We start from the raw sequence: 21,908 nt of genomic DNA, 5'->3' as shown, positions 1-21,908 counted from the left end.
TTCGAACTATAGACCAATAAGCCTAACCTCCATAGTGGGAAAATTTATGGAATCAATAATTGCCGAGGCAGTTCGTAGCCACCTTGAAAAGCATAAATTAATCAACGAATCTCAGCATGGTTTTACAAAGGGGCGTTCCTGCCTTACGAATTTATTAACTTTTTTCACTAAGGTATTTGAGGAGGTAGATCATGGTAATGAATATGATATTGTGTATATGGACTTCAGTAAGGCTTTTGACAGGGTCCCACATCAGAGACTATTGAGGAAAATTAAAGCACATGGAATAGGAGGAGAAATTTTTTCCTGGATAGAGGCATGGTTGACAAATAGGCAGCAGAGAGTTTGCATAAATGGGGAGAAATCAGAGTGGGGAAGCGTCACGAGCGGTGTTCCACAGGGGTCAGTGTTGGGCCCCCTGCTGTTCACAATCTACATAAACGACATAGATGAGGGCATAAAGAGCGACATCGGCAAGTTTGCCGATGACACCAAAATAGGCCGTCGAATTCATTCTGACGAGGACATTCGAGCACTCCAGGAAGATTTGAATAGACTGATGCAGTGGTCGGAGAAGTGGCAGATGCAGTTTAATATAGACAAATGCAAAGTTCTAAATGTTGGACAGGACAATAACCATGCCACATATAAACTAAATAATGTGGATCTTAATATTACGGATTGCGAAAAAGATTTAGGAGTTCTGGTTAGCAGTAATCTGAAACCAAGACAACAGTGCATAAGTGTTCGCAATAAAGCTAATAGAATCCTTGGCTTCATATCAAGAAGCATAAATAATAGGAGTCCTCAGGTTTTAATGAGTTATCAGTAATGACAGAATCAGTTATCTGCTTGGTTGCTTATCTTCCATATAGCAGCAGACAAGCCTGTCTGCGGGAATACGAGAACTCTCGAACCTATCAAAGGTAGTACTATAGTAAAAAAAAAAAAAAGACACAATACCGTGACTGGAACAATACACAAATAACCCGCACACATAGAAAGTAGGAGCCTACGACGATGTTTCGGTCCGACTTGGACCATTTACAAAGTCCAAGTCGGACCGAAACGTCATCGTAAGCTCCTACTTTCTCCTGTGTACAAATGTAATAAGGATCAAAGCACCCATATATTTTATCTACATTACGACTTTGTTATGACTGACCATCTGTATTGTGAGTGCGCTCTCGCGCGTTCTGACCGTAAACCCGAGTACTTTCCAATTATTGTTTTTTTTTTTGTATTTCCTCTTTTTTTAAATTTAATTGTATTCTTTTTTTTTCGTTTAAGGAAGATGAAGAGGAAGGAAGAGGGAGAGGAAGTTGCATCCACAAGTAAAAGAGTAATAAGGTAATGCAGAAACATTTAGGGAGGAAATGCAATAAGAGTAGAGAGCGATAACACAGGGTAGAAAAGAGAATGAGTGATAATAGATTGGAAGAAACAAGGAGCTTGCTAAGATGCTAAGGGTTGAGAGGTCTGTGATGTAGGGGGTGAGAGTGATAGTCAGGTGAACAGAAGTTGTCAGTGTTTCCCTGTCACATTCCATCACGTGGGATGAGTTACACGAGGAAGGTGAAGTGTCACTTTCAAAAGGAATGCAGGTACTTCCATCCAGAGATATGCAAAGGTTCAATGCAGCTCTGCGGCCAGCAGTAACAGCCTGGTTGATGAGGCCCTGATCCACTGGGAGGCCTGGTCGTGGACCGGCCCGCGGGGGCGTTGATCCCCGGATTACCCTCCAGGTAGCTCTGAGAATGTTATGACCTTACCTGTCCAGACCACTAAGTGAAAGGAACGCGACGCTACAGACGAAGGAGGAGAGTGAAAAATGAACAGCATTCTTTTTTAGACGAAAATGGAAACGCGCAAACCCCGAAAAAGGGGACGAACAGAAAAGTACTCCAGGTAGTATAGCAGTGGTACGGCAGTGGGACAAGCCAAGTCAGTCATATACTCGACAGAGTAGAATGTACAACACATAGTGAATAATCACTACTGGAGAAAGTAGGGGTATGTGCTCCAGGGGCCATGCCAGGTAGTACATCACCATTGGTATTAACAAAACACACACCAAACCAAAACATCTCAAATGGTAAATCCTGCTTCCTGTCTTTGCAAACATCCAGGGTTTGAAGTCAAATACAAATGATGTAGTTATATTGGTGAGCTCGCCACAAGAAAATGTCATGTTTGGAGCATTTACAGAAACATGTACGAGTCATGTTTTGGACGGTAAGATAACGATAAAAAAAATCTGTAATATGTATCGATGTGACAGACTTAATAGGTCACACGTAGGAGTAGGAATCTATGTGAAAGACACTGTTTGTTGTACAGAATTGCTGAATTTATCGAATGATACAGTAGAAGTTCTTGGTATTAAGGATTGGAACAATACACAAATAACCCACACAGATTGAAACTTATGACGACGTTTCGGTCCGACCAGGACCATTAACTGGTCATACAAGCGCAGAGATAAGGGTAGTAGTAGTAGTAGTAGTAGTAGTAGAAGCAGTAGTAGTAGTAGAAGCAGTAGTAGTAGTAGAAGCAGTAGTAGTAGTAGTAGTAGTAGAAGCAGTAGTAGTAGAAGCAGTAGCAGTAGTAGAAAAATCAGTGCAACAATGGTAGATTTGGCAATAAGAAGGTAGCAGTGGTAGTAGTAGTAGTAGTAGTAGAAGCAGTAGTAGTAGTAGAAGCAGTAGTAGTAGTAGTAGTAGAAGCAGTAGTAGTAGTAGTAGTAGTAGTAGTAGTAGAAGCAGTAGTAGTAGTAGAAAAATCAGTGCAACAATGGTAGATTTCGCAATAAGAAGGTAGCAGTAGTAGTAGTAGTAGTAGAAGCAGTAGTAGTAGTAGTAGAAGCAGTAGTAGTAGTAGTAGTAGAAGCAGTAGTAGTAGTAGTAGTAGTAGTAGTAGAAGCAGTAGTAGTAGTAGTAGTAGTAGAAGCAGTAGTAGTAGTAGTAGAAGCAGTAGTAGTAGTAGTAGTAGAAGCAGTAGTAGTAGTAGAAGCAGTAGTAGTAGTAGTAGTAGTAGTAGTAGAAGCAGTAGTAGTAGTAGAAAAATCAGTGCAACAATGGTAGATTTGGCAATAAGAAGGTAGCAGTGGTAGTAGTAGTAGTAGTAGTAGAAGCAGTAGTAGTAGTAGTAGTAGAAGCAGTAGTAGTAGTAGTAGAAGCAGTAGTAGTAGTAGTAGTAGTAGAAGCAGTAGCAGTAGTAGAAAAATCAGTGCAACAATGGTAGATTTGGCAATAAGAAGGTAGCAGTGGTAGTAGTAGTAGTAGTAGAAGCAGTAGTAGTAGTAGTAGAAGCAGTAGTAGTAGTAGTAGAAGCAGTAGTAGTAGTAGTAGTAGTAGAAGCAGTAGTAGTAGTAGTAGTAGTAGAAGCAGTAGCAGTAGTAGAAAAATCAGTGCAACAATGGTAGATTTGGCAATAAGAAGGTAGCAGTGGTAGTAGTAGTAGTAGTAGTAGAAGCAGTAGTAGTAGTAGTAGTAGTAGAAGCAGTAGTAGTAGTAGTAGAAGCAGTAGTAGTAGTAGTAGTAGTAGAAGCAGTAGCAGTAGTAGAAAAATCAGTGCAACAATGGTTGATTTGGCAATAAGAAGTTAGCAGTAGTAGTAGTAGTAGTAGTAGTAGTAGTAGTAGAAGCAGTAGTAGTAGTAGTAGAAGCAGTAGTAGTAGTAGTAGAAGCAGTAGTAGTAGTAGTAGTAGTAGTAGAAGCAGTAGTAGTAGTAGTAGTAGTAGAAGCAGTAGTAGTAGTAGAAAAATCAGTGCAACAATGGTAGATTTGGCAATAAGAAGGTAGCAGTGGTAGTGAAAAAAAAAGTCAGAGGGTGGAGACTTAGCGAAGAGATAGTAGTAGAAGTAATATTGGAGGTAGTCAAAGAACAAGAGAAAAGAGGAGCACTGCAGGAAAGCTAATGGACCACGAGGGTAGGACCAAATCCCAGAGGGACAAAACGTCGTAGGACAGAGTGCATCTAGGCAAAAAACAGGAAAGGCAATGAAAATATAGGAAAGGTGAAGAGGTAAGAGGAGGAGGAGATAAGATTAAGTAAAGTCGCTAGTGTTCTGAAGGTTAGAGCATTTGACAGTGTAATGAGAAAGGAAGGTATCTACAGGAAACTTGTGTATAATGGATGCTTCAATAAGACGGCGTCTCTGAAAGTTAAGAGAAGCGTATTGATGTAGAAAATAGAAATCTGATTAGTATTCTGGTATATAAACTACCACCAGCAACGGCTGAGGCATTCAGCCGTTGCTGATGGAGAGCGAAACGTTGCCACAGTAAAATGTCAACATTAATGCTAGATAAATAGTTGTTTTAAAAGGGTGGAAAATTCCACACCAAATATCCTCCTCGGAGATTTCAGTCTCCCAAATGTAAACTGGAAAATGGGTCAGCATAACACATCAGAAATAGTTCCTGGAAGCACTCTGGCTCAACAGGTACAAACCAGGTAATTAAAGAGACTGAAAAGTTTGCATTGAACCAACAGGTAACTGATCCCACTAGAAATGAAAATACACTGGATTTGATCTTCACAAACAACTAGGAACTAAACAGAGATTTGACAATCACAAAAGTAAAGTTTACTTTAATCATACAATTGACTGGGATAAAATTAACAATAGACTGTCAGCAGTGGCGGACCTACATTTTTGGGGCCCTGAAGCTTGAACTGTTATGAGGGCCCCTTCGCAACCATTTATCATGCAATAGACCCAAAATATTTAAGTAATGTGGACAAAAGTCGCTTCAGGAGCCCCTCCGGGATTAATAGATCCACCCCCTGACTGTCAGATATAACTTGGGAAACAGCCATTAGCACTCTAAATCCTCACCAGTGCCTGGAGAAGCTGAATAAAAAAGCATACAAGGTCCGTATTATGTACTATTGAGGAAATCTAGAAGAAGATCAGATATAGAAAGAGAGTAGAAGATGGTACAGAAGAGTTAGGGTTACCAAATTACTTAATAACGTGAATATGTCACAACGAAGGAAATACAGTCTTAGCCGAGAGATCACCTGTTTACAGCAAGAACTTAAGCTGTCGTACCAAACAGAAGAAGAAGAAAGGCAGCATAAGGTCAACCCGGATATTGCATCATTTGGGTATCCTTATTTTGGAAACGTTTTGCCAGCCAGCGGCTTCATCAGTCCATTAACGGATGGAAGATGAGCAGATTGAGGTAATCAGTCCATCAGCCTGGAGTCGATGTGTCGATAAAAGTGAATTTTTATCATGGACTGAGCACATCGACTTCAGGCTGAGGGACTGATTACCTCAATCTTCTCTTCATCTTGCACCGCTCTTCTCTGCATTGGACTGATGAAGCCAAATGTTGCACAAATGTTTGATTCATCATACTTCTTGTACCACTGACTTGATCCTCTCTAGACATTGGTTAGGATCCATGCTATTAAGAATATCTTCCCTGCATGTTTCATTAAGGAGATGATTTATTGGATTCCAGTTGATGTTGTTATTGTTAAGAACACCCTCATGACTCTGTGCTTTGCTGCTCACAGCCCATGTACAGTGCTAGTCACGGCATTATGCCGGGTGAGCGCCCCGGCATAATGCCGTGACTGGCACTGTACATGCAGGTCTTAACTTCAACGAGATAGTGGTCTGAGCTCTCTTCCACACTTCTATTTCGTACCAAATCATCATTGTTCATGAATATAAAGTCGCAGGTATTTTCTTATCTTGTCTAGACTGACTTGTGGCTCAACAGTAGCGCCGTCGGCTCACAACTGAATGACCCGTGTTCGATCCCGGAGCAGGTGCAGACTTGGACATTTTTTCCATACACTAGCCAATCTATTACAGAGACTTAATAGATCATTGGTGTGCGGCTGTTACTTTAAACTGGTTCCTTGAATTTTCTGTTATTACCGCATTTACTACACTTTTCCATTTTATGTCTTAAGTTGAACTCGCCAAGCAACAGGATATTTGGGGTCGGGTTTGAAAGATTTTTTAGACAGGACTAACGTTTCAGGAGCTGGTTTTTCAACTGCTGGGAAATGCAATAACTATAATTTTCAGTCTTGACCGCCATTACTTCTGCTACATCATTGGTGCTATTTAGTAACTCATTGCAAATGAACGACTCTTGTACCGGCCAAACAAAAATCATCATCTTGTTTTCTGTTTTTCGGGTCGTATCTAGGCAGATTGAACCCCGCTATGCATATTTCGTTAAGATATCTTCAATATGTTTATTTGCAAAAGCTGCAGTCATTGAATTGGACTCTGTGAGGAGTCCACTAACAAACTATATTTTGTTATTGATTCTTGATTTTAGACCTTTTATGTTAAACGTAATGATGCTGTACCATTTTTCGTTATGCTGTGCGGGGGGGATATTTGTTGGCATTAATATCTGTGGAGCCAGCTACTGGCTTTGTTCCCAGTCCAACATGGTTCCCAGATGGTCATACATTCGTATCATTTCTTGCCATTGTTTTTTCGCTTCCTGGAACTAAAAAGATGCTGGCCTCTGTGTGATTGTAACTGCCACGTTCAGCGTGACGTTCTTGAGGCTCAACTCGCTTCTTTTTTTTTCACGTTGAATGCTGGACAGTTCTTGTTTTAGCACTCTTTCTTGTTTAGATAAAATATTTACACAGTTTCAAGTACCCCATTCCGTCAAGCCTAAAGTAACAGGAGACAAGGAGTCAGGAGACAGGAGTCAAGGAGACAGGAGTCAAGGAGTCAGGAGACAGGAGTCAAGGAGTCAGGAGACAGGAGTCAAGGAGTCAGGAGACAGGAGTCAAGGAGTCAGGAGACAGGAGTCAAGGAGTCAGGAGACAGGAGTCAAGGAGTCAGGAGACAGGAGTCAAGGAGTCAGGAGACAGGAGACAAGGAGTCAGGAGACAGGAGTCAAGGAGTCAGGAGACAGGAGTCAAGGAGTCAGGAGACAGGAGTCAAGGAGTCAGGAGACAGGAGACAAGGAGTCAGGAGACAGGAGTCAAGGAGTCAGGAGACAGGAGTCAAGGAGTCAGGAGACCAGGAGACAGGAGTCAAGGAGTCAGGAGACAGGAGACAAAGAGTCAGGAGACAGGAGTCAACAGGAGACAAGGAGTCAGGAGACAGGAGTCAACAGGAGACAAGGAGTCAGGAGACAGGAGTCAACAGGAGACAAGGAGTTAGGAGTCAACAGGAGACAAGGAGTCAGGAGACAAGGAGTCAGGAGACAGGAGTCAACAGGAGACAAGGAGTCAGGAGACAGGAGTCAACAGGAGACAAGGAGTTAGGAGTCAACAGGAGACAAGGAGTCAGGAGACAGGAGTCAACAGGAGACAAGGAGTCAGGAGATAGGAGCCAACAGGAGACAAGGAGTCAGGAGACAAGAGTCAACAGGAGACAAGGAGTCAGGAGTCAACAGGAGACAAGGAGTCAGGAGACAAGAGTCAACAGGAGACAAGGAGTCAGGAGACAGGAGTCAACAGGAGACAAGGAGTCAGGAGACAGGAGTCAACAGGAGACAAGGAGTCAGGAGACAGGAGTCAACAGGAGACAAGGAGTCAGGAGACAGGAGCCAACAGGAGACAAGGAGTCAGGAGACAGGAGTCAACAGGAGACAAGGAGTCAGGAGACAGGAGTCAACAGGAGACAAGGAGTCAGGAGACAAGAGTCAACAGGAGACAAGGAGTCAGGAGACAGGAGTCAACAGGAGACAAGGAGTCAGGAGACAGGAGTCAACAGGAGACAAGGAGTCAGGAGACAGGAGTCAACAGGAGACAAGAGAAAGATGTGATCGAGGAGGGGAAATCAAGAGTGAGAGGATGAGGTAAGAGACGAGAGGGGGAGGCGAGTCAAAAGTAGTAGTTTTAGCTCACATTATTATTACTATTATAATTTAGTAGTAGCAGCAGTTACATTCATGGGTAAGCGTTAAGCCCGTAGGAGTCACATGGCGCCTGGGAAATGGGAAGCAATGTGCGACTGTGTACGTGTGCACACTCACGTAGTGTTCGCCAGCTTTTCCAAGAAGAGATCACCAGTTCACACCTGGTGGTGACGTCAGTGTTATTCCATGCCAAGTCTTGTTTCACACTGTTTTCCTCTCTAATATTTGTGGAACGACTCATTTTTCTCCAGGTAGTAATGTTTGGTATTATTGAGGAGTGATGTTTATTCTCAAGTGCTCTTAGTTATGATTAAGAAATGATGTTTGCTCTCCAGATACTGTTTGTTTATGGGTGAGGGATGAACTGTATCCTTCAAGTATTGTTTGCTATTATCGGTTTTACATTGTCTTACATTATTTATAGCCTGTTTGCTGTATTTTACATCATTTGCGGTTAATAAAGTTAATAAAACTGGGGCACGGTGATGGGCTCATGGCAATATGAAAGTAAGTCCACGTTAAATGGCGTGTAACTGTACATTCTGATGTGAGTCTAGCTGTTTGAGTCACATCCAGTACTTGTACTGCCCAGAGTCATGTTTTCATGGCCTGTTTGTGTGACTGGACTCCTCCCTCACTCATAGGACGACGAATGGGCACATTGTATATCAAAGGTATACAATGAACACATTGTGTCGTGGAAAAAAGTAAGTTATACTTCCTCTGAAGAAACGAGCAAGAGAAATAATGGGTTTACACAGCCACTGCAGCACTGTCAGAATCATAGCAGGATTTTTTTTTTTCACTCCCAGTAGGGCGCAGTTATGACCTACAACCTTCCACGAACTTCTGCGTTGTTGAAAATGGTATAAAATACCGACAGGTTGGGTGTCTTTACTGATGAAACGTTTCACCTACACAGTAGACTTTAGTCAAATACATAGGAAGCAGAAGTAATGAAATAAAGATGTAATCAATCCATCCTTGGAGAAAAAGTATTTGAGGTGGTCAGTCCCTCAGCCTCCAGACTGAGGGACTGACCACCTCAAATACTTTTTCTCCAAGGTTAATGGATTGATTCCATACTTATTTCATTATTACTGCTCTTTTTGTATTTGAAAAAGTCTACTGTGTAGGCGAAACGTTTCACCGGTAAAGGCACCCAACTGTTGCACAAGTGTCTTAATATTCAACTTCTCCTAATTACTTAAATCTTAATGAACTGTAATACGTGAACATAGATGTAACTTATGTAAGTTGATGTGCACTATTAAAGACAATATTATGAATAATATTTTTACAAGTTGAGAAATAACTTACTTGCAACTTTCTGCAACAATTCTTCTAATTTAATCAAGCTTCTAAGTGCAGTTACCTTCTTCAAACATAACTTTACATAATGTAAGTTACTGGGTTGGATCTAAGACTAAGCTTATGTAGTTATGGGTGATATGCCTGGAGGTTTGGCTGATTAAATGTAATAAATAATATTGTATACATGTTCTTTATCTGTTTGGTTTTTCACTGAAAATGTATCTTAATTAAATGGTTATTACTGTGACCATAATTTGTCAAGGGGTGGACCGGTAAGCCAGCGGAAGGTCTCGGTCAGATGACCAGAAGCTCCAATAGCGGGTCATCATATGACTAAGATCCGCGTCAGGAAACTCTTATCCTGTTTCTTGACGAACCTTACCTATCCTATCCTAACCTCACCTGACTTTACCTAACCTGACCTAACCTGACTTAACCTAACCTGACCTAACCTAACCTGACCTAACCTAACCTAACCTAACCTGACCTAACCTGACCTAACCTGACCTAACCTGACCTAACCTGACCTAACCTGACCTAACCTATCCTAACCTAACCTAACCTAACCTAACCTAACCTAACCTAACCTAACCTATCCTAACCTAACCTAACCTAACCTAATCTAATCTATCCTAACCCAACCCAACCGTATTCTTGAACAATGCACAAGTAGGTAAATCTAAATACAAAATAGGAAATGAATGTTTTCGTATTGAACATTAGTAAAATTTGAAATTGAAGAAAATCAAATGGAAAATATCCAGTAATTGTAATTTGTTATTTTTCCCTATTAAATAATTGTTAATAATGTTGTACAATAGAGGCAGGTAGTGAGAGACAGGCGGAATAAATATACATAACTGTTGAACATGTGTCTTATCTGCCTCATTAAGTAATTAGAATTGAATTTCAATGAAGTAAATACTGCGGGACTGATGGTCATCACCTTAGTGGCTTGATCACCTGGCTGGCTTTCGGGCAGGTGTTGAGGAACCAACTGCTGGCTTTCAGACAGGTGTTTACAATCCACCTGGCTAGCTTTAAAGCAGGCGTTAACAAGCCACCTGCTGACTTTCAGGCACATGTTGAGAAACCAACTGCTGGCTTTCAGACAGGCGTTTACAAGCCACCTGGCTGACTTTCAGACAGGTAGTGTTAAGCCACCTGGCTAGCTTTCAGACAGGTAGTGTTAAGCCACCTGGCTAGCTTTCAGACAGGTGTTGAGAAGCCAACTGCTGACTTTCAGACAGGTGTTGATATGCTACCTGGCTGGCTTTCAGGCTGGCATTGAAAAAAATTCACCTAGCTGGCTTTCGAAATTCCTGAAATTTGACTTTTTTTTGAACCGGTTTTTCCCGCGGTCGAGCCAAGTCATGCTTACACGGACGCCCCTCCCGGGCAGGTGAGAATACATGGAATTCCAAGGACAAGGGAGCAGGTGACAGCTGGACACTTCAGTGTCAAGGTGCTTACAAAAAATCTGGGTGAGCAAGTGGTTTAGGTACACTCAGCTGCAAGAGTATGACGGGGGTCCACGAGGCCAAAAATCAGTTGAAGTGTGTCAGGCGGGAGCCAGGAGCTGAGATTCAACCCCAGTAAACAGACGAAAGATGCCAGAGTCGATACTCGAGTCAAGTCATTTTACCTAACAGCAAATAAGCACACTTTTTTTGATATTAGGCTACTGTTGTCCGTCTTAATAATAACAATAATAAAGACACTATGCACAGTTGTTTGCATTCATAATTACAAATTTGACTCTCTCATATATATATATATATATATATATATATATATATATATATATATATATATATATATATATATACATAATAATGTCGTGCCGAATAGGCAGAACTTGCGATCTTGGCTTAAATAGCAACGCTCATCTTGCCATATAGGACAAGCGAAAATTTGTGTATGCAATAATTTCGCCAAAATCATTCTGAACGAAAAAAAATATATTTCACTGTTTGTTTAGTATTAAATTATTGTAAACTAATCTAAAATATATTTAGTTGGGTTAGGCTAAAATAAATTGTTCTTGTTGTTGTCAGTGGAACGCCTTCCATCTGAACCAAAAACTAATGGAAAAATAAAGAAACGACTTTAGGAAAAATAAGAACAATGACTTTCGAGGATTTTACTTAAAATTTAAATATAATAAAAATGGCCTTTGGTTCTAGTGCTGTAGTTGGGCAGAGTAGGTAAGCCCCTGGATGAATTTCTGATGTTTGAGACGATGTAAGTAATCTTGGGCGGATGGTAACAGTCCGGTGTTCTGGAATCTCCTGTACCACTTGATTGGAGTACCACAAGTAGAATAAATAAGGGCCGATAGTAGTCGAATAATGTTAATAAATTGGACTTATTAACATTATTCGACTACTATCGGCTTGCTCCTTTATCTGGCGTCTACCCTGGATGACCACGCCAGGAACAGAGCTGGTAATAAGAAAAAATAAACTGGTTACCACTGGTTATGATAATATAACATTTAAGAACGAAAAAGAGTGGCAAATGCCAAAATCATTACTGGTAACCAGCAAACGAAAGAAAGCAACGAACAGTAAAACTCCTGGTAGATCACCCTATCTGATCGGAAGAGTGGAGGTGAAGTGACTCTCCAAACTTCAACCCACACCAGGTAAGGTCAATTCTACCAGGAGTAGTGCGCTGTATAGCCCTTGTGGCTTAGCGCTTCTTTTTGATTATAATAATAATAATACCAGGAGTAGAAATTGAAACAAATCAGACACCAGGAACTAGAGTTTCACCCCAACCCGCTAAAGGGGGGGGGGGTGCGCGACGTAACTCGCTAATGGTTCCTGGTTGCCTGAACAACCATAACCCCACTTACACCCACTTTTCCCTCACAGTTATCATAAGGTTAGGTAAGTTTTCTAAGATTTTTTTGGTGCAAAATTATAATTTTTACATCAACATTAATGAAAAAAATATATCTTTAAACGTATAAGAGAAAATTTCAGAAAGGACTTAATTTTAAACGAGTTCTTGCTAATTGACCAGTTTTACGTATTCGGCACGATATATATATATATATATATATATATATATATATATATATATATATATATATATATATATATATATATATATATATATATATATATATATATATATATATATATAATGAACCCTCCCCTATTGGAAGTACACTGCCCATCTAAAATTTTGAATTAGTAGTGAACCCGGTTTGACTTAACCTGAGTAAAAAGTCACTGTGCACAAAAGGACCCAAAATTTGAAACTCTGCCAGAAGAATCCAAAGGTTCCCTCCCTGCCAGCCACTACTGAAAAAAAAAAAGCACCTGCTTACCTTTATTTGGTTGATGACAGCAATACACTGTGTTAAACACATCTTCGTAACCTGCTTATTGAGTTTTCATTCGGTATTCCTCCTATTCAACTTGTTCTCGGTATTTTTGTACTCTCATATATTGTACCATATATTACAACGTCTTTATTCTGATATAGCTGTTGTAACGACACTACTCTTACACAGATCACTTAGTTTCTTATATTCATGTCTGCTGGAACAATTATAATTTCTACAGTTTTACTTGTCATTATATTCCCGGCCCTTGAATTTGACATTGTGTTTAAGGTTTTTACTAGAATAATCAATATACTTGATAATCTTCACATATATTGCGGTGTATTGTAATATAAACTAGTACCACTCAACCTTTTACAACTTGTCACCTCTTCAAGGGGGGCTCCTTGGCGTGGTGAAGAGGCTCTTGGTCTGAGGAATTAGACCTGTCGGTCTCCTTCCTCAGACCGAACCTAATTACCCCCCAATCCCCCCTTCCCTATCCCATCCTCCCCTTTTCCCTTTCCTCCTCCTCCTCCCCACCCCTCCCTTTTGCCCTTCCTCTTTTTGGCCTTTGGGATTTTTCCCACAGGCGCGCTAGTTCCTAGGTAGGGGAAAGGGTACGGGGTCCATCCCATTCTGTTGAGGTTCTTGGTGGTGGCGCAGTTTGCCATGGAATCTGGATCGCCTGGGGATGTCCTGATCCCTCTCCAGTATCCCGGAGAGTGGCTTTGGGTGTCTTTTGGGCGACGGGTGTATCTCTGGAAGCCACCTTTCTGATTCCGGGGGTGGTGGCCGTAGGAGGTATGCTTTGTGGTGGATATCCGGCCACCCTCTCTTTTGTCCACCGAGGTAGCTCGGCAGATGTGAGGTTGCTATCCCAGATTGCTGGTTTACTGGCATGAAGGGTAGGGTATGGCACGGGTTCCATGCTGCATCTGCGCTAGTAGCGGTGCTGAGGTTCTTGGGCGCGACGCGGAGGGAGATTTCCGGCCCTTTCATTCCTCCTGGGAACTATTCCTCCCCGCTCCCCCCTTTTTTTCTATTTTTTATTTTTATTTTATTTTCTCCTTTCTTTTTTTTCTTAAAAACAAAAAGCAAAGGAGTAACCTAACCATGGAGAACCCAGTCCATGAACCCACTAACCCCGGGCCCCTTCTTGATACCGCACCCCATTCTAACCCTGCCTTGTTTTTTGACCACTCTTCAGACACTCCTGATGCCCCTGTACCTCTTGCTAGTGCTGTTTCCTCACCCGCTTCAGGTACCGGGGCTTCGGGGCTTCGACTGACTCCTTCGATTTGTCTGACCTCCGCTCTCCTTTGACTATGCTTCCGGCCTCTCCCTCTAGGGTACGGCAGTTTTCGAATCGCCAGCCCATTTCACGACGGACCAACTCCAGTCCTACTCCTAAACGCCAACGACAATCTCCTGATGATGTTCCTTCGTTACCTTCCCATTCTACTTGGAAAAGACCAACACATCATGCACTCCCTCTCCACGCTCAGTTTTGGACCACACAATGGACTAAATTCTTTACTTTAAGACCGACTTCTTCTTCTGCCTATCTTTCTGACCATAGTATTGGCAAAGCACTCCTGCGCCATGTTGGTAGAGATATTTCATTTCATGCTCTCAAGAGCGGTACGCGCGTCGTCACTGTCCAGAATGCTACCCAAGCTCATGATCTTTCTCTCCTTTCGCATATCGATACTACTCCTATAACTATTGAAAAACATCTTTCTCTCATTTCTTGTAGTGGTACTGTCATTCTGCCCCATACCATAGTCCAACAGAATTTCCAGTCATGTGGCAATGACATTCTTGAACAGCTGGAACTCCAGGATCTCCCATTCCTCAAAGTAGACACTTATGGCCTTCCTGCCCGCGGGCGGAGACATTACCCTTGCAATGTGGCTTGATTAACTTTCGACAGCCGTGAACTCCCGTCCTCTGTTTATGTCGCAGGACATTGGTTACAAGTTCAAAAGGTGATCCCTACACTGCAACAGTGTAGAAATTGCTTGCATTTTGGTCACCCAGCGAAATATTGCAGATCTATAGCAGAATGCCCAGTCTGTGGTGCCGACGACCATTCTAATACATCTTGCAGTCAACCTCCATCTTGCCTTAATTGTAATGAGGCTCACCCTTCGCACTCTCGTCGTTGCCAGGTCTACTTAAATGAGTGTGAAATCCATTGCCTCAAAGAAGCAGAAGGTCTCCCTTATGCTATGGCAGTTACTCATCTCCGCCTCCAAGGGAGACTACGCCGTGTTTCTTATTCTCGTGTTTCAAAACGTCCTCCCCACTTCTGGGGTCCCATCTTCTGCAGCCTCCTCTGTTGTTACCCCTCCCATAGCCACTCCAGCATCTAATCCTTTTGCTGTCCTTGGCTCCGACGTCCCGACTACAACTAAGTCTGTTCTCACATCTTTGCGTCCTTCCTCACAAGCCCCAGTATCGACAAGACCTCATACGACACCTTATACCAATCGCCCCTTTACTTCTCAGAAGTCCAAAAAATCCCCATTGCTCAAATCTTCTTTGCCCCTTCCTTCCCTTCTTCCACCTCTGCATTTTACCTTTCCAGTCTCTGTGCCTAGTTCTTTCCCTCTCTCTGGCTCTATTACAAGTGTGGAGGTTCACCCTCCTTCTCGTACTATGCCTTCCACCCCCGTCCCCTCTCAGTTTCTCCCTCTTCTGCCACCTCCCAGGTTTCTGCCTCTTCTGTCCCCTCCCACACTTCTTCTCCAGTCCCCTACACTCTTTCATCCCCCTCTACTTTGGTACAGTCCATTACTATCCCAATCTTTACTCACCCTCCTCCTTCTACCTCCAATATTGTCTCCCATACATCTTTGAATTCAGAAACACTTGAAGCCATTTCAGAATATATTGCAGAGACAAAACCTTCAATGGACACAATCCACCTCCTGTTCCTTCTCTTCCCTCTCCTCCATCTCCACAACTCCATTCTTCGCAACGCTCCGTTCCTTTGCTGCTTGAACGTCTTCCAATGCCACCACACGTTGACTTTTCTAACCCCTCTAGTCCGTAGGTGCCCTTCCCTATGGATTCCTGGTATTTTCTCCATTGCCAATCATGGCCTATTTACAGTGGAATATCCGAGGCCTCACGGGTAATCGGGGTGAGCTTCAGATGTTGCTTTCCAGGTTTTCCCCTGTTGGTGCTTGCTTACAAGAACCAAAATTACACTCAGCTGTTTTCCAACCTATCTCAGGCTATAATTTATTGTATTCTTTGAATCCTTTCTCAGATGGGACCTTTAATGAAATGCCCTTCTCCTACGCAATGATATTCTGTACTGTCAACTATTTGTCCATACCTCGCTGCATTACACTGCAGCCCGTATCCACTTGAATAAGTGGTTTACAATGTGTTCTTTATATCTCTCTCCTTCTCAAGCATTTTCTATCCCAGATTTTGCCTTTCTCGTTTCATCCTTACCACCACCACTTCTGTTACTTGGTGATTTTAACGCCCACCATTTCCTCTGGGGGGGTCTCATTGTGACTCACGTGGCATCCAGTTGGAGGCTTTTCTCGCCTCTCACCCCCTCCATGTTTTAAATATGGGTACTCCCAACCATTTTGATCCTCGTACTCATACTCTCTCTTGCATCGATCTATCAGTCTGCTCTTCCTCCACTGCACTAGACTTCACCTGGTCTGTTCTACCGGACTTACATGACAGCGATCATTTTCCAATCATTCTTACTTCTCCTTCATATTCACCACCTTTCTGTAGCCCTCACTGGCAATTTGATCGGGAAAATTGGGACCTTTACTCGCAACTCACTGCTTTTAGTGAGGTTCCTTCTTCATCCTCCATTGATGAGCTCCTACACCTCTTCTCGACGTCAGTTTATACCGCAGCTTCTCATTCTATACCCTAAACCTCAGGCAGGCATTCTCAGAAGTGCGTACCTTGGTGGTCTCCAGCTTGTGCTCGTGCAGTACGTTTGAAATGCGCTGCATGGGGCAGGTACAGGTACAATAGAACCAATGAGAAACTTATTGATTTTAAGCAGAAGCGTGCGATCGCTCGCCGTGTCATCCGTGATGCTAAACGCACTTGCTGGCGAGACTATGTTTCCACCATCACCTCTGCTTCCTCTATGAGTGCAGTCTGGAAAAAAGTGAGGAAATTGAGGTGTAAATACTCTCCTGACCCGGCTCCTGTTCTACGGGTCGCCGGTGTTGATGTAGCAAACTTTCTTGACGTTGCCATTGAAATTGGCACTCATCTGGTCCGTATTTCTCAGGGGCTCCATCTATGCCCCTCCTTTCTTTCCTCAAAGTCTGCCAGAGAGTTAGTACCCTTAGACTTTTCTTCTCTCAGAGAAGAACAGTATAATGTGCCTTTTACACTTCAGGAACTGGAGGCAACGCTCTCAGCTTGCCGATCATCGGCAGCTGGGCCTGACGACATTCATATTCGTATGTTACAACATTTACATCAGTCAGCCCTTGTAGTCCTCTTACACCTCTTCAATCTTATTTGGGCACAAGGAGTTCTTCCCCAGCTGTGGAAATCTGCCATTGTTCTCCCTTTCCGCAAGCCGGGTACTACAGGACATGATGCCTCCCACTATCGTCCCATCGCTCTTACTAGTGCAGTTTGCAAAGTGATGGAACGTCTGGTAAATCGACGTTTAATGTGATATTTAGAGACACACAACAGTCTCTCCACTAGTCAATATGGCTTTCGTAAGGGCCGTTCTACCATAGACCCCTTACTACGCTTGGATATGTATGTTCGTAATGCCTTTGCGAATAATCACTCAGGCATGTGACAACTTGGAGGTATAATATTTTGGCCCAAGCCACCTGATATCCTCGCTTCCTTCCTGCCCTGCAGCGCTGTATAGCCCTTGTGGCTTAGCGCTTCTTTTTGATTATAATAATAATAACAATACAACTTGTCAGTTACAGTTTTCTGTTTTAAAATGAATAATCTTGTAACTTGCATCTTAACTGTTTTTAACTTGTTGTCAGTGCCGCGTACAAGAGCCAGTAAGGTCAACTATGTAGTCTCAGTTCTAGTCGAAGTTTACCCAGAATACTCTCTATTTTTTAGGCTTCTAATTATCGAGTATTTTTGTACAGTCACTTGAAATACAAATTATTATTATTATTATTATTATTATTATTATTATTATTATTATTATTATTATTATTATTATTATTATTATTATTACATATTATCACATAATATACACACGAAAATCACTCCCTATGAAAGCAAAAGACTCGGCAGAAGATGCAACATCCCCCCAATGAAAAGCAGGGGCGCCACTAGCACGATAAGAGAGAACACAATAAGTGGCAGGGGCCCTAGACTGTTCAACTGCCTCCCAGCATACATAAGGGGACTACCAGTAACCTCTGACTCTTCAAGAAGACACTGGACAGGCACCTAAAGTCAGTACCTGACCAACCGGGCTGTGGTTCGTACGTCAGCTTGCGTGCTGTCAGTAGTAACAGCCTGGTTGGTCAGACCCTGATCCACCGTGAGGCCTGGTCTCAGACCGAGCCGCGGGGGCGTTCACCCCCGAAACCCTCTCCAGGTAAACATATTGTAATTATTATCGCATATATCATATTATTTTCATATCAGTATAATTATTATAATAGGAAGTAAGACTTGACTCCCGCTCCCACAACTAGGTAGGTACACACAGGCAGGGCAGTTTTCCTAGTTGAGTACAGAGTTAAGGTATGACGTCAGTGTGTGTAGCAGGTGGTGGGAGACACCACGGCGCCTCCCGCCTCCATCAACATTCACAAACTTCCCAACATTTCCTCTCTGGTAGCTTCCTCTTTCCTTGTCATGGGTGTTAGAATTTGTAAATCCTGTTGCGTGTTATGGTTTTCCCGGCTTTGTGATGCTCGGTTGTCTCTCTCTCTCTTTTTTGGTTAAATTGGTGTTAATTGTTGTGGTGGTAATTGTTTTTTGGTAAGGTGGTACTTGTTGTTTTTGCTTATGTGGTAATTGTTGTTTTTGTTCATGTAGTTGTTTCTGTTCACGTGGTAGTTTTTGTTCATGTGGTAGTTGTTTTTCTTCATGGAGTTTTATTCATGTAGTTGTTTTTGTTCATGTAGTTGTTTTTCCTCATGTATTTGTTTTTGTTCATGTGGTATGCATAGTTATTGTCTTTGTTAACGTAGTATTGCTGGTAATGGGTATTATTTTTAAGGTGGTATAAATAGGTGTTGTTTTAATTAATGTGGTAATATTTGTTACTTTTGTTGGTATGGTATTACCAGTAATAGTTCATTTTTGTTAATGAGATATTAATAGTTGTTTTTGTTACTGTGGTATTAATAGTTGTTGTTTGTGGTATTAGGAGTTATTCTGGCAATAAATTTTTACTAGTGAGTTCTTAATATTTATGTAAGTGGTATTAAGAGTGGCTGCTTTTGTTTTGTTATAGTTCCTGTTTTTGTTAATGTGATATTGGTATTTGTTATAGTAATGTTGTAGTGAGACAAATGAAGATGGTATTGTTGTTTGTGTGGTATTATTAATGTGATGTAGTGAGACTGATAATATCATTGTTAATGTGTTAATAGTCATTGTAATAATTTCAGTGATGTACATTATTGGTGCTCTAATGGCAGTTTGATAATGTGTCTTCCATTTGGCAGTGGAAAATCCCACTGGTCACTGGTGACTGAAGGACACCAACACATGGCAGGATATATTGCGTAGTCAGATCTTTTCATAGGAAGGAGGGCAGTTGAGAAAGATCTTGGAATATTAACGTCAGACAACCTAATGTTTAGAGGACTTAAACAAAATGTTGTCAAGGCCAGGAAAAAATGACAGAGTAGATTATGAGGACATTCAATCATTTAATGGTTTACTTCAGTGCTCTTGTTTATTTTTTTACGTTTAGAATTCGAACAGTTCAGATAATCTTAGTAGTTTAAGTATCAGAAGATGAAGGAGACGAAAAATAGCTTGGATCTATTTATGTCTTCCTTCAAGGTATAGATATTTTATTATTAGTGACATAGACGCATTAAGCCATATAAATTAGTGGGATAACCTTAAATCACAAGGAATATCCTCGACAAGGAGACGAGAATTATGTGAACTACTCGGGGAAAAACGTGTCGAATAAATCTGTTGAAATGTAGGGATAAGGGGAGTTTGATAAGCACACACAAGATTGTGCCAACATCCGTGGCCCATGGTTGTGTCAGCACCAGTGGCCCATGGTTGAGAACATAAGTGGTCCCTGTGTGTCATATGTGGCCCATACATACTATAGTACAAACCACTGTTAGTTTCTCTACTCAGCCTAGCACTACTAGCTTGTGGCCAGACATTCCTTGTAACTGCGTGATAAGCCGGACTATTATGGCCTTGTTGGCTTAAAGCTGCAGATATCACTTGCTTGGGTGGCGAGGTGGTTACCAGAAAGTCTGGACTCAGGGCGAGCTGCTAGAGTAAAAAACTATCGAAACCAGTCACAAGTTTGTTTAATAATAAGCGAAAACTCGTACCATAATAGTTGGGGGTCTCGGTCTTCCCATTTCACCCTCGTCTTGCTGACAAATGTAGGATATTCTCAGCGAGGGATATGGTTAAATAATATCTTATTATTATTGTTATTTCCACAAAAGCTCTAAATCTGAAGGGGTCATTCAGCACTGGAGACATTAGCAAAGCACTTTCACCAAAAATGTAGATAAAATATGAAAACTATGTGTAGTAATAAAAGGCCGTCCTTATGTCACATGGTATATTGCTAAACATCTTTCGTTGGTGTATAGTTTATGCATATATTATTACAATAAGAAAATATTAATGAAGCTCATCAGGCATTACCCTATATTTGAAGCAAAAAATAATGCTAGGATACGGCCTATTATGTGTAATGTAACTTGTACATATTGAAGAAGTATGTACACAAGCATTATGAAGTTGTAGTAAATACATGTTTAATAACAAAGTTATGCGTATAGAGAAAGTAGGTTGATAGCGTAAGCAGCGTAGAGCTGAATGATGAGTGAAAGAAGTAGGGTGAGAAACAGAATGGTGGTCAGGAAATGCCTGAGTGGAGGTTAACCACATCTGCAACTCCTGCCAGACTGCTTGGCGCCTCCCTGCCATTGTTGCCACACTTCCCCACTACACTACCATCACCCTCACTCGCCCACCTGTTGAATAACAACTACAAATTTACAATGTATGATCCTTCTTGTCGATATTTTGTTGATATTTATTGCTTGGATGCACCAAGAAGATATTTAGGCTGGAGAAACAAAAACGAGGTGTGTGGAGTATTAGGCAGGTGTTGGTGTGTGTACGTGGGATGACTTGGCTGCACTTGTGAGCCAGCTATAACCCCGCCATAATGGCGCAAGCCTCGCTGCAGTGATCACGCGGAAAATGTGGCTTCCCGCGCCCTCTCACATTTGAACACCATGTGAAAGTAGGAGGTAGTAGTAGGGTGGCCTGCTGCCATTTTTTTTTCCCGCTAGTCAGGCGCTCTACTGCTTGATCATCCTACTTGGTCAGCTGAGGCAACGCTGACATTCCCCCCCCCCCCGTGGTTTTTTATTTACCTACTACTAAGCTATTCTGTTTTCTTTCTTCTCTCTCAGTATTTATATTACAGTTACTTTGCATATATATTTGCTGCTTGTTACGCTTATCTTAGTCTTGTGTTTCGTCTCCTCTCTTGGTGTTGATATTGTTTGGTGTCAGCTGTTAGTACTTTTGTGTGTTTATATTAGTGGTGTGGTGTCAGATCTTAATTCCTTTTTTTTATTATTTTTATTAACACATCGGCCGTCTCCCACCAAGGCAGGGTGGCCCGAAAAAGAAAAACTTCCATCATTCACTCCGTCACTGTCTTGCCAGAGGCATGCCTACACTACAGTTATAAAACTGCAACATTAACACCCCTCCTTCAAAGTGCAGACACTGTACTTCCCACCTCCAGGACTCAAGTCTGGCCTGCCGGTTTCCCTGAACCCCTTCATAAATGTTTCCTTGCTTACACTCCAACAGCACGTCAAGTCCTAAAAACCATTTGTCTCCATTCACTCCTATCTAACGCGGTCATGCACGCTTGCTGGAAGTCCAAGCCCCTCGTATATAAAATTTCCTTTACCCCCTCCCTCCAACCACTACCCCGCCTTCCCTCCACTACAGATTTATACACTATCGAAGTCATTCAGTTTCGTTCTAGCCTCTCTACATGTCCAAACTATCTCAATAACCCCTCCTCAGCCCTCTGGATAATAGTTTCGGTGATCCCACACGTACTCCTAATCTCCAAACTAAGGATTCTCTGCATTATATTCACACCACACATTGTCCTCAGACATGACATCTCCACTGCCTCCAGCCTT

General features: G+C 42.0%; 1 protein-coding gene across 4 annotated transcripts in view; it reads left to right on the top strand.

Annotated features, from left to right (window-relative positions):
- Nucleotides 1-21,908, top strand: part of bun (TSC22 domain family member bunched) — a 1,041,565-nt gene that overhangs the window by 138,594 nt on the left and 881,063 nt on the right. For 2 of the 4 annotated variants that reach the window (XM_070102295.1, XM_070102297.1), the window contains exon 2: nucleotides 1,291-1,350. The exons of the other annotated variants lie outside the window; for them this stretch is intronic. In XM_070102295.1, the coding sequence (XP_069958396.1) occupies nucleotides 1,291-1,350 (60 nt within the window). The remainder of the gene's footprint in view (nucleotides 1-1,290; nucleotides 1,351-21,908) is intronic. 4 annotated transcript variants of the gene reach the window in all.

Source organism: Cherax quadricarinatus, chromosome 81, assembly GCF_038502225.1.
Source record: "Cherax quadricarinatus isolate ZL_2023a chromosome 81, ASM3850222v1, whole genome shotgun sequence".
Taxonomy (NCBI): Eukaryota; Metazoa; Arthropoda; class Malacostraca; order Decapoda; family Parastacidae; genus Cherax; species Cherax quadricarinatus.
Note: the sequence above shows the minus strand (reverse complement) of the source record. Positions and strands in the feature narration are given on the sequence as shown.